Genomic DNA, 13,020 nt, shown 5'->3' with positions numbered 1-13,020 from the left:
TGGAGATCATAGCCACGGGGTACGCCATCCCCTCCCAGTTGCTCCCACCGCCATGACCTCCACCCGGGGCCCCACCTCCAGGAGACCTCCCATGTAGCGAGGCTCAAGCAGGAGGTAGACCATCTCATGCTCGTAGGGGCAGTGGAAAGAGTGCCGGAGCAACTGCAAGGGAGAGGGTTCTACTCGAGGTACTTCCTCACGGGGAGGTCCATCTTAGATTTTCGAGGCCTCACCGGTACCTGCGCAAGCAACGTTTTCGGATGATCACAAACGCCTCCATCCTTACGGCACTAGACGATGGAGATTGGTTCGCAGCCCTCGACTTACAAGGTCCTACCGTTTGGGCTCTCCTCAGCCCCCAGAGTCTTCACCAAGACCTTGGCAGTGGTGTCAGCCTACCTGCACAGACAGGGGGTATTTATATTCCAGTATCTGAATGACTGCCTACTCAAAGGGGCCTCAAAGGAGGAGGTACTACGCATAATATGTGTCACAGCAGGCACGTTCTCTTCGCTCGGCCTGCTTATCAATCTGACAAAATCAAAGACAGACCCCACACAGGACATAGAGTTCGTAGGGGCACGCATAAATTCTATTACAGCGAGGGCGTATCTACCAGAGACTCGCTTTCGGGCCATCGGCTCCCTCGCGCAAGGCTTCACCTTCAGCCCTATGGTGCCGGTTCTGACGTGCTTACAGCCGCTGGGCCACATGGCAGCAGCAACGTTTCGTACAACAGAACGCCAGGTTACACATGCGCAGCATGCAGCATTGGCTGGCGAGCGTATACAAACCGGCAGCACACACTGTTCACAGGATGGCGTCGCCCACAACGGAGGTGCGCAAATCCCTGCAATGGTGGGTAAACCCAGAGAACCTGCTAACAAGGGTACCCTTCCACCAACCACACGTATTGGTTTTTCTTACTACAGATGCCCCCCTCATAGGGTGGGGAGCACACATGGGCGAAGAGGTGACGCAAGGGCTGTGGTCCTCTATGGAGCAGTCACTGCACACAAATATACTGGAGCTCAAAGCAGTGTTCAACGCCTGCAGACACTTTCGAGACCAACTGAAAGGCAAGGTAGTCGGGATCAGTACAGACGATACCTCCACCATGTTTTATATAAATCGGCAAGGAGGAGCTCGGTCCCGTGCCTTATGTGTGAAGCAGTCCGGTTGTGGAACTGCTGCATCGCCAACAATGTAACCTTGAAAGCCTCGTACTTACCAGGCGCTCGCAATGTGAAGGCAGACCAGCTGAGCAGGCGTTTCGCACTCACGCACGAGTGGCAGATCCGTCCCGATCTGCTGCAACCGATTTTTCCACGCATGGGGTTTTTCCCCAGATAGACCCTGTTTGCTACTCAGCACAACAAGAAGTGCCCACAATTCTGCTCCAGGGCAGGACTGGGACGGGGGTCCCTGAGGGATGCCTTCGCGATCTCATGGAGGGGCCCCCTGCTTTACGCTTTCCCTCCCACAGTGCTCATCCACAAAGTGTTGCAGAAAGCCAGGAGGGAAGGAACCTGAATGATCCCGATAGTCCCAACGTGGGATCGACAGCAATGGTTCCCCCTATTCCTGCGCATGTCGGACCGGCCACTGAGGTCCCCTCCGGTGGCGCGGGATCTGCTCACGCAAGCCCAGGGGTCCATAGTGCATCCGCACCCCCAAAGCCTGCGACTACAAACGTGGTTAATCCATGGCTCAGCTCCCTAGAGAGCACATGTACGGAGGAAGTGCAGCAAGTCCTAGAAAGTAGCAGGAGGACTTCCACCAGGAAGACCTTCAAGCAGAAATGGACTCGCTTTACGGCATGGTGTTCTACCAAACAGCTAGCCCCCTTTCGGTGCCTATGGCTGTGATATTAGAGTATTTACTGGACCTCAAGAGAGGAGGACTCTCGCTATCCTCGTTTCAGGTCCACCTGGCCGCCATTTTGGTGTTCAGACACGAAGAGGAAGGGCACACGGTGTTCGCCCATCCCATGGTTACCAGGTTCTTCAAAGGGCTGGTAAGCCTATACCCCCCTCAGAAACCGCTTCCACCTCTGTGGAACTCGGACCTGGTGCTTAATGCGAAAAGGGGACCACCGTTTGAGCCTTTGGCCACGGTTTCCCTCCGCCTCCTTATGATGAAGACGACCTTTCTTCTCGCAATCACGTCAGCTCGCAGGGTGAGCGAGCTTGAGGCAGTTATGGCAACGCCGCCCTGCGCTGTTTTTCCAAGGAGGCGGTAACCATACGGCTGCATCCAGCTTTTGTTCCTAAAGTTTCTTTCTGAGTTTCATACTAACGAACCTATTGTTTACCCTTGTTTATCCAAAGCCTCATAACTCTAACAAAGAGGTGCGCCTACACCTCCTGGACGTGAGCAGGCGCTAGCTTTCTATATGGACAGGACCAAGTCCTTCCGGAGAACGGATAGGCTCCTAGTCTCTATCGCTCCCAAATCAAAAGGAGAATGTCTCTCTTCGCAGAGAATCTCTAAGCACATCGTATCTTGCATAAAAATGTGCTACAAACTCAAAAAGACTCCTTTACTGGCCACGCCCAGGGCTCATTCCACTAGGGCGGTGGCAGCATCAACAGTCTTTTTTCAAGGGCGTTGCGCTAAAAGACATTTGCAGAGTGGCGACCTGGTCATCCTGTGACACCTTCGCCAAACATTACGCCCTTCACAGGGTATTCCAAGAGGATACCCGTCTCTTGGCAGCGGTCCTCTCGGGGACAAGCTGCACATAATCCGATTACCCACCTCCTATCTTGGGTTACTGCTGGGTAGTCACCTAATGTGGAGCACCCACGGGGACACTCGAAGAAGAAAGAAAGGTTACTCACCGTAGTAACGGTGGTTCTTCGAGATGTGTCCCCGTGGGTGCTCCACTACCCGCCCATCCTCCCCGCTCCGGATCTCTGTTTAGTGTTTTGCAGGAGCATCCGAGGCGGTTGGTCAAGGAACTGGCGGGGACCGGATCGCGCACATGGCCGGGAGCGCGCGGGGGGGCGGCGCGCACCGGCGCATGCGCGGTCCGGCAGAAACTGCTTGGAAGATCCGATCTGCGGCGCCGGGCGAGCCCGACACCTAATGTGGAGCACCCACGGGGACACATCTCGAAGAACCACCGTTACTACGGTGAGTAACCTTTCTTTATGCTTCATTTTTCACATGGGTTTAAAAAAAACCCTATAAATGACTTGATTTCAGGGTTGGACTAGATATTCCAGTAGTACTTGCTCTCCTTCTTCTGCTGATACAAATTGGTATTAACCTCATTCACTCAGTGGAGGTGTGCAAGTTTATATCAGTGCAGGATCTGGATCAAAAAATTGAGGCAATATTAGTATGTTTAAGACATTTCTCTTTCCTTTGTTTCCCCAGCCAATATTTTTCAACAACATTTTCCGGCAGCAATAGATTCATTCCAGGATGCTGTAAAATGTTTATCTGAATTTGCCTGTAATGCAGCATTCCCAGACACCAGCATGGAAGCAATCCGACTTATCCGATATTGTGCTAAATATGTTTCAGAAAGACCACAGGTATTTCCTCTTCCTGTAAGAACTCCTAGTTTTAAACTACGATTAGTACTGTAGGTAGGAATCAGCTCTTTAAATGTAGAAGTTAGGCTCTTAGCAGTGAATATCATGCTGAAATGTTTACCTCAAGTTAGAAAACTGAGGCAAACCTTGTTTCAGTCAGGTGTGGAAACAGCTGGATAAAATTGGCCATAGCAGCTTTTGTTTAAAAATGCTACTTTTAAGGGCCTGCTTCTCTGCTGCTGCTGCAGTGGCATCTGGAGACCTGGGGCCCTTTCAAATTGAGGGCCATGGAGTAGCATCCCCCTTTTCTCCCCCCATTGGTGGGCCTGTGCATAAGCACCAGCATTGACTTATGCAGAGCTATACGCACACATCTGTCTGGATGAGCAACAGTGTATAAATGTGGGTGCAGTTAAGGAGTCGATCTGAAATCGTGTCTCCAATGTACCAAAAGAACCAAATATTTTTAAACTTAGGGCATGTCTACACAGCAGCTTTATTTCAAAATAAGCTTTTCCAAAATAGCTTATTTTGAAAAAAAAAATGCTGCTACACACAAAAAGCATTCCAAAATAGTGCTCAGCTATTTCAAAATACAGTGTCTACACACATTGAGCCTATTTTGAATTAAAGCCATTGGATGCACCATGGCTTATTTTGGAATAGGGTCTATTCTCTGTCTACGCAGCCCCTACTTTGAAATAGGCGCTATTCCTTGTGGGAGGTTTGCCAATTTCAGCGTAAGCCAACTGCTGTTTCAAAATTATTTCAAAACAATGGTTGTGTAGTGTAAACGCTAGGGTAGTTACTTGAAATAACTGTGCTGTGTAGATATCCCTTAGAATAGGATTGTTTAGAATGAGGGTACTTGAAGGAATATCCTAAATTAGGAAAAGGCTAATCGTATATCTTATTTGACTACTCACCACTTATTTAAACCTGGAGTAGTCGAGTTCTGTTTAGAAGATGCAATTTAGTTTTTAATTTTAAAGTCTTTCAGATGTGACTTAAAGGTAATGTTTTTCAGGTATTGCGAGAATACACAAGTGATGACATGAACGTTGCTCCTGGAGATAGGGTCTGGGTCAGAGGATGGTTCCCTATTTTATTTGAACTTTCCTGCATCATTAATCGATGCAAATTAGATGTTCGGACAAGGTACTGAGGATCTTTGCTTGTTACCTGCATTCAATTACTGAAATTCTGATCGGAGGCACGCATTATTGCATCTTATTTTTTTTTATTCTTCTTTCCTCATTGTAGAGGTCTGACAGTGATGTTTGAAATAATGAAGAGCTATGGCCATACCTTTGAAAAACACTGGTGGCAAGATCTGTTCAGGATTGTATTTCGGATATTTGACAATATGAAGCTCCCTGAACAACAAACGGAGGTAACAAAAGCCCTCTGAAGGATCCTGTTGTGACAAAATAAGAGGTTTCCATACAATTGTGAAATTTCACTTAGTGAAATTCATCTCTTCCTGAAAGGAGCCAGATTCTCAGACCTGGTAGACTAACATCTGGTATCTTCATTTAAAACAAACTTAGTCTAGCATGGGGAGTGGCATTGTGCATGTTCCCACTCTACCTTGCCACTGTTCCTCAATCATTTTCTGAAGGAACTTGCTCTAGGGCTTAGAGGATTTCAGTGTCTTAGGCTTCACTCCCTTGTGTATGAGAAACTGATAGCTTAATTGAAATATATTCTGGGAAAACCCCAAACAATAACTAGATTTTAATCATCCCTCTTTCAAGGTACTTACAAGATGATTCAATTTTATCCAAACTATGTTCCTCTCTGTACAATGCATCTCTTTTTGTATAGCCATTCATATCCCACATACAACTGTAATACCAGAATTCATTCTTTCAGTTCAACACTCACTGTAACAAAAATAAAGGCCTGTCCTTGTCTTGCAGAAATCTGAATGGATGACCACCACATGTAACCATGCACTTTATGCAATCTGTGATGTATTCACGCAGTTTTATGAAGCTTTAAATGAGATCCTTCTTCCTGATATATTTGCACAATTGCACTGGTGTGTAAAACAAGGTAGCTTATTTATATATATATATACATATACACATTATGGTTTTAAATGCAATGTTTGGACTTTTTTAACTTTAACTGCTTTAACTTTTTTCCTAAGAAAATTAAAACAAGAAAAATAAACTGCTATTTTATAAGTAAAACTTGCAAGAATGTTTTCATGCCTTTTAATCCATTTGTGACTCTTCTCCATCTCTGTGATTTTTGCCAGATGTGTGTACTTCTACAATACTTACAAAAGAGCTTTTGTAGTGAAGCAAAAAAAGTTAACGCTTTGCTGCTATTCTTTCTTCATTTGGCAAAATTAGCATTTTTTCTTTGCTGCATGAATAGAATTCAATCTCTATTACTTTCTCATTTCTGAAAATTGTCCCTATGTCTGTATAAACAGTGCAAGAGGCATATGGGGTTAACTACCATATATTTGTTTCTGGAATTTTAAAGTATATAATGTTTTTACGCAGACAGCACTGAGCATGTGGGGAAGACTGGAAGGGGAAAAAGTGGCTTGTGAATTACAAACTCAAACTGTTTTTAAGTCCTCCATTGTACCTGGTTTATTATTTCATAGGAGACTAATTTAGGTCACTACTGGGAATCGGCAGACCTCATCTCTGTTACTAGCTCTGTCACTGGCCTGCTATGGCGCCTGGCCAAGAGACATTGTTTTTCTGTACCTCTTTCTGCTTTTACTCTTCGTACTGTCTGTTAAGCTTGCAGATTCCTCAAAATAGCTTTGTATACTAGATTCCTGGTCTTGGGGCTACTGACACACAAATGATTACACGCTAAACAGGCTTTGAGCTATTGAAGACTTGATACAAATACCAGTGGTGGTATAACATCAAACATGTATAATGATCTGGCAAGCATGGTAGATGTTTGATTCACATTGCTTGAATAGAAGAGCATGTAAAGATTCATAAATAAGGGTAACTATTTTACAGATAATGAACAGCTGGCCCGATCGGGTACAAACTGTCTAGAAAATCTGGTAATACTAAATGGACAGAAGTTCAGTCCAGAAGTCTGGGACCAAACATGCAATTGTATGCTAGAAATCTTCAAAACCACCATTCCTCATGTGTAAGTTAGTCTAACAAAAATTTTGTTTTGAGTCCAGCTGTCATGTGAAAGTTATTTATGGTATCTTTCTTCTCTGTGAAGCTTGCTGACATGGAGGCCGGCAGGAATGGAGGATGATTCATCTGAAAGGCATTTGGTAAGACTTAAATTGTTCTGCTAAGAAATATGTAGGTGTAGTAAATCTCTTTTCTAAAGGCACATATAGAATAAACCACAGACTAATGCTGTATGCTAAGGTCAACAGGTAATCAAGTCAAATGTGAGATCTCAGTACTTCAATAGTAGGAAGCTTAAGCCACATTAGTTATCTCATGGCTGCGGCTATACTAGCAAATTCTTTCAGAAAATCTGATCCTTTTCCAAAAGAACCTGTGGAGCGTCAGAACATAAAACACACCCTTTCGATCTGAAATCATAAGAACGTTGTTCTTCTTCCAGAAGCCTTCTTCTGCTCCCAGAGCATTAAGAGCGCCGTTTTTTTTTTTTTTTTTTTTTTTTTGAAAGAATCTTTCGAAAGAGAAAAAAGCATGTGTCAGATGTTCTGTGGGCACTTGTTTCGAAAGAGCAGTCCTCATGGCGCCAGATTTTTTGATCCCTGGCTCTTTCTTTTGAAAGAACGGGGGCTGTGTGGATGCGCTCTATCGAAAGAGTGGATCGATCTTTCTATCGCCTTTTTGCGTGTGGATGCGATCTTTTGAAAGGAGTTTTTTTGGAAGATCTCTTCCGGAAGAACTTCTTTCGAAGGATTGCTGTAGTGTAGATATAGCCTGTATGAAAAAAGAGTTGACACATTTTAAGTGCGTTGGATAAACAGAATTGTATGTTCGATTGTCACTTTTAGGACGTGGACCTAGATCGCCAGTCTCTAAGCAGTATTGATAAAAACGCTTCGGAAAGGGGACAGAGTCAGTTTTCAAATCCCACAGATGACAGCTGGAAGGGTGGTCCTTATGCAAGTAAGGATGCATTTCAATATTAATTTCTTTATCTTAACACACACTGTAGTCCCTGACAGTCTTTAATTTTTTTTTAAAAAGCTGCTAGCTTAAAAAAAAACAAAACCACAAAACAAACCCCAAAAACCAAAACCCTAAATTTATATTTCCAGTCCCGTAGGTTTTAATGAAAACTTACTAACCAAGGCACATAATCCACTCTCCCATTTCTACCATGATTAGAATGGAGAAAATGTTTGACTAGGCCATGTGGGACTTAAAAGATTATACATAAAATAAGTGGGTGTGGAGATGCTGGTGGAAATAAGAATTTGTTTTCTCATTTAACACATACTTTACCCTAAGTTACTTGTGAAACTAGACTGAAAACCAGAGTTGCTCTATTCTGTCAGACCAGAAACTGTTTGCTGGCCTTCTTATTAAGTGTGTGGTGCAGCTGGAATTGATACAGACCATTGACAACATAGTATTCTACCCAGCAACTAGCAAGAAAGAGGATGCTGAACACATGGCTGCAGCCCAGGTAACTTATCTCAAAGATTCCAAACACAATAATCTTTTTGTCTTTGCATCTTCATACCATAGTAATAATTCCCACTTTTAGTAGTGCTTGACAGTGTGTGGAAGGCTGTACAGCCACTAAGAAAACAAACATTTTGAAATGGGTTCAGTAGAATAACTTCCACAATCACTTTCCCCTTTCTGAATAGGCTATACACTGTAGTTTTTGGAAGGGGTATCTCTCTTGCTGCAATAATTTTGCAGACAGACCCTTGTCCTTTGTTGTTGTACCTGTTTGTGCATTAGAATGCATATTCACTGTGGGAGAAGTTACACTGTTTAGCATCTATTCTTTGCATTCACCTATGCACAACTTATACCTCTTCTTCTGTGTACCCTCTTAGATGTTGAGCTCAGCTAAAATGGTGCACCTTGAAATAGCGGTGTCTCTCTTTTTTTGATCGATTGTAGGAGTAAGCAAAATACAGCCCACAGGCCTGATCTAGCCAGCCAAGCCACTGGATCCAGGCACAGAGCAGCCAGTCACTGCTTTAAGTGGCTTTCTGTTCCATGTAGTTCTTTGCTCCAGAGGGCAGGAAGGAGGGGGAGGCTTTGAGTGCTGCTCCTGACCCCTTGCAAAATATCACAGCTCCCAATTTATGGCTCCTTCTGCACCCAAACTCTATTCCAGACCTTGTACCTCCTCCATTAATATGGAAGAGTGCAGCCAATGACCACTTTCCAAGGAATGGAATGCCTCCCTCCCCTCCCTCTGCCGCCATCAAAAAGTATTGCCCACCCTGATCTTGAAAATCTTACCCCAATAGCTAAGCTAAATGACGTGAAGCATTTTTGGAAATCAAACTAGTTTGAAGGAGAGCACTAAATTACAGGACAGCACTGGAACACATAGCCCCGACATTCTCCAAACCCACCATATCTGTTTCCAAAAGATCGTAGCTATTTTTAGCCAAACTTTGTCATGAATGTAAATGTAATTTACTCAGTGTCTTTATTCTGGACTCAGATGCGTCACTGAATGACACAACCGAGGGTTTTGTTGTTGTTTTATTTTACCCCTTCTCTGCTTACCTGCACCCATAACTTGATTCCCTGTAGAGAGATGCACTGGATGAAGATATCCACATTGACACAGAGGAGCAAGGAATGTACAAATACATAACTTCACAACATCTTTTTAAGTTACTGGATTGTTTGCAAGAGTCTCATTCCTTTTCAAAAGCCTTTAACTCAAATTATGAGCAGCGAACGGTCCTGTGGAGAGCTGGTGAGCACATGTTACTTAGTACTGATTTTGAGTTTCCTCACTTGTGGGTTTTTAAAAAAAATATTTACTCCAACCTAGGAATGTGTAGGATAGCAAAGGTGACTTTTTCCAAATATACTATATAAGTTTTTAATCACATTGTGCTTCTTAACTAATCTATATTAGACTTGTCACTTTTCTGATGGCCTTTGAGCTATATTTCAATTTTGTAGTTAAAAACCTATTTCTTTTACAATAAAATAGAAACAGGGAGGGGAAACATTGGGTTTTATTTATGTAATTACAGTTTTGTCATATAAACAATACATGTATGTAGGGGCGTTGGGCCAGGGAACGATGGAGTCTGATCTTTTGGACGGAATGGCTCGTCACCAGTGATATTAGTTTTTCTGTGATTTAAAACAAAAAAAAAAAAAGCCCTTCTGATACAAAACCATAAAAACCTGCTTTTTTCCATGATGAAAATGCAATCCTGAATTTTTGTTTCCCTAACCACAATATTAGGTTCAGCACAACCCCAATTATCTGATCTGGAGCCAAATTGGGTAATCAAAAACTTCAATCATCAGGAGAGCTTCAGCCCTGTGTGGGGCCAGGCTCAGGCTGTCAGTTTGAGTTTGGTCAATATGGGTATCTGGATAACAGAGGCTCAGATAAACAGGGTTCTACTGTGGTTTTTACATTTCATGGGGGAAAAAAAAATGCAAATTCCTTCTTTTTCCGTAGCAAATGGATTTCTAGGATCCCTGCTAGGGATTTCTAGGATCACTAGGCTACTTTATGGTAGTATCTTTGACCAACTCTGCTACTTGATTAATAATTCTGTATCAACTTAGGGAGCTATTTAAAAAAAAAAAAGTTAAATCATGCAGTTGTGCAAGACTCTTGCTTCTGACTTCAGGCTATATGTGGGTGTGGGTGTGTCTGTCTTGTCTCAAGGATAAAACTGTTGTGTGCTGCACTGACTTTTTGGTGGGACCATATCTGGACTGAACAGTAAAATGCACAGGTATTTTGGAGGCAGATCCAAACTGCACACCACCAAAGGCCTCAGGCTCTGAAAGCGTTCCCCTCAGTTGTCATGTCAACAGCCTGCACAATTAGTTGTTTTAAACATTTTTGTGTAATTAAGTTATCCCTTAAGATGATTTAGACAGCACTGCAATAAGTTGATCTGTCTAGCTGGCATCTTGAAGTTTTTATTTCCCTTTTTACTGCTTAATGAACTATGTGTAAAGTAGTATGAATGTATCAAATTGTAATTCATTTATAGGGTTCAAGGGTAAGTCAAAACCCAATCTTTTAAAACAAGAGACCAGCAGCTTGGCTTGTTGCTTGAGAATCCTCTTCCGAATGTATATTGATGAAAGCCGCAGAGATTCCTGGGATGCTATACAGCAGCGACTCCTAAAGTAAGAATAGTGTTTTACCTAATGAATTTTGGGCTTCAGAAAGTCTCTTTAGGGGTAGGTGGTCATGCACTGTTTTTCCAGGACTTACCACAGTGGGACCCTGATTCTGATAGGAGCTGTTGAATGCTAGAGCAATACTAATCATGCTGCTGTTCAAAGTAGCTGAGCAGATGGAACATAAATTGATTAGGGAAAGAAAAGGGGGAACTCTCCTAAAGGGATTTTGGCAACCCAGAGTAAATCCACTAGAAGTAGAGACCATGTGTCCAGACAGCCGTTCCCACTGAGAGGGAGGTTGGGTACAGTGTGAACATCAGGAATTGGGCTGTGTGAACATTTCCAGGTATCTCTTGCCTCGCAGTTTGGAACTTTGGGCAACAAGAGGCAATAAAGAGACCCTCTTCCTTCATACCCTGAAGGTGACTTGCTGCTGATTAGACGCACAGAGGGTTGATATTGAAGTTGTGTGTCTGGAAAACTTATAGGTTGTCAGTTCAAATCTATCTGAGGCTGGCAGCAGAGTGGTTACCATTACCTGCTGGCTAATTATTACTTTCTAAAATCAGTGTGTGTAATGGGCAGTCTTTCTTCCTTTTCTAGTCAACGTAGCAGAAATCACCACAATAAATAGCACTGATTGTGCCTCTTTGTTAGCGGTCTTTCCAGAGGAACAAAAACTCTGCTTCTGTCACTAAAATGTCGTGACAGATCGTTATTAAAAGGATGGTGGTTTGGATGGAGAATCTTGCACTGCTGTTCCTGTTGGGAGGTTCAGGAAAAGATTTATCTTCATGAGACTCATCAAATGGATATCTCTTTAATTATGATATATTTTTAAAACTTCAGTATGGGTGGAAGGGAGATTGAGAGAGAGAACCTTTTGTCATCCTGCCAGCAGAAAAGTATTAATTTAAAGCAAATCCCAATGCCAATTAATTGTTAATAGCAACTGGGATACATTAAAATCTATAGGCTACCTGGAGGGGTCTACATGGGTGATTTGTCAACAGAACACAGTCAAGAGGGGCATTATACCTGAATGGGGATAGGTATAATGCTGCCGGTGGATGTTGTGGATTTTGTTGACAAACTGTTGACAAAGCCCATTTTGCATGTAGATGCTCCGCAGTTTTTCCCAACCAAAGCCCAGTTTTGCTGGGAAAAGCCTCTCATGTAGACGTAGCCATAGAGACAAAGCATTATACTCGTTAGCAAATTTTGATTAAAAATGTTGCTTATACAAAGAGGAGAGAGAGCTCAAAATGCAGCTTGCATTTAAACACAAAATACTGCTGTTACAGATGGGGTAAACTTTATGGCTATGTCTATACTAGAGAGTTTTGTAGACGAAACTCATGGAGCAGCTACACACAAAATATACTTGGTCGACAGAAACAGTTGACAAACACACTGTGTAGACGCTCCAGGGGTCATTTTGTCGACAGAGTCGCTCAAAAGCTTGATCCACTTCTATGTGTAGACAGGATCTATTGACAGAAATTTTGTCGAACATCTGTTCTGAAAGTAACTTCTGTAGACAGATGCTTCTAGTATAGAGAGCCTATTTTTGTTTGCTGTGCCTTTATCTGCACTGTTGTGTGTTGGTTTTTTTTTTTTCCAGTGTGTGCAGTGAAGCCTTGTCCTATTTTATCACAGTAAATTCAGAAAGCCACAGGGAGGCCTGGACCAATCTCCTATTGTTGCTTTTAACAAAAACACTTAAAATCAGTGATGAAAAGGTAAGATTGAGCTGGAAATCATTTATAGTTGCATCCAAATATACTTTCTGTTATCTTCGCTGCTGCTAAGAGGTTTCTGTCTTATGAACTCTCTTGTGTTTCAGCATATTTATTAGTTAGCTTGTTAATTTCCTTTGCTGAATGTGTGGGGTTTTTTTTAATTTTGTTTTGTGAGTGCTTCACAGTTCATAGTGGGGATTGTCAGTGAAATGTACTTATTCACTAAGGTATGCAGGAGAAATATTTGCACACCAATGTAGATATTCATGGTGCTTTAATGTACAAATGGATAATGTAAGGTTGTGAGGATATTTGGGCTTATGTCGCATATGTTCACAATAGCGTCATACAGTTTAGTTTGCAATTGTAAAGAAAATTTATGTAGTAAACTTTCACATCCAGCATTCCATTATCTGGAACTCTCAAATGACTGGCATT

At 42.7% G+C, this 13,020-nt stretch overlaps 1 protein-coding gene across 3 annotated transcripts in view; it reads left to right on the top strand.

Moving 5' to 3' along the window:
* ARFGEF2 (ARF guanine nucleotide exchange factor 2) overlaps positions 1–13,020 on the top strand; it is a 76,135-nt gene that overhangs the window by 57,937 nt on the left and 5,178 nt on the right. The window contains exons 28-38 of one of the 3 annotated variants that reach the window (XM_075011391.1): positions 3,385–3,545; positions 4,573–4,703; positions 4,809–4,938; positions 5,468–5,603; positions 6,548–6,686; positions 6,768–6,822; positions 7,528–7,642; positions 8,035–8,165; positions 9,263–9,431; positions 10,705–10,843; positions 12,465–12,582. In XM_075011391.1, the coding sequence (XP_074867492.1) occupies positions 3,385–3,545; positions 4,573–4,703; positions 4,809–4,938; positions 5,468–5,603; positions 6,548–6,686; positions 6,768–6,822; positions 7,528–7,642; positions 8,035–8,165; positions 9,263–9,431; positions 10,705–10,843; positions 12,465–12,582 (1,424 nt within the window). Of the gene's footprint in view, positions 1–3,384; positions 3,546–4,572; positions 4,704–4,808; positions 4,939–5,467; positions 5,604–6,547; positions 6,687–6,767; positions 6,823–7,527; positions 7,643–8,015; positions 8,166–9,262; positions 9,432–10,704; positions 10,844–12,464; positions 12,583–13,020 lie in introns of those variants that run through there. The other 2 variants (XR_012647839.1, XM_075011392.1) reach the window with 2 other exon arrangements.

The sequence above is a fragment of the Carettochelys insculpta genome, chromosome 17 (genome assembly GCF_033958435.1).
Source record: "Carettochelys insculpta isolate YL-2023 chromosome 17, ASM3395843v1, whole genome shotgun sequence".
Lineage (NCBI taxonomy): Eukaryota > Metazoa > Chordata > Testudines > Carettochelyidae > Carettochelys > Carettochelys insculpta.
This window is presented reverse-complemented; position numbering and strand designations above follow the sequence as displayed.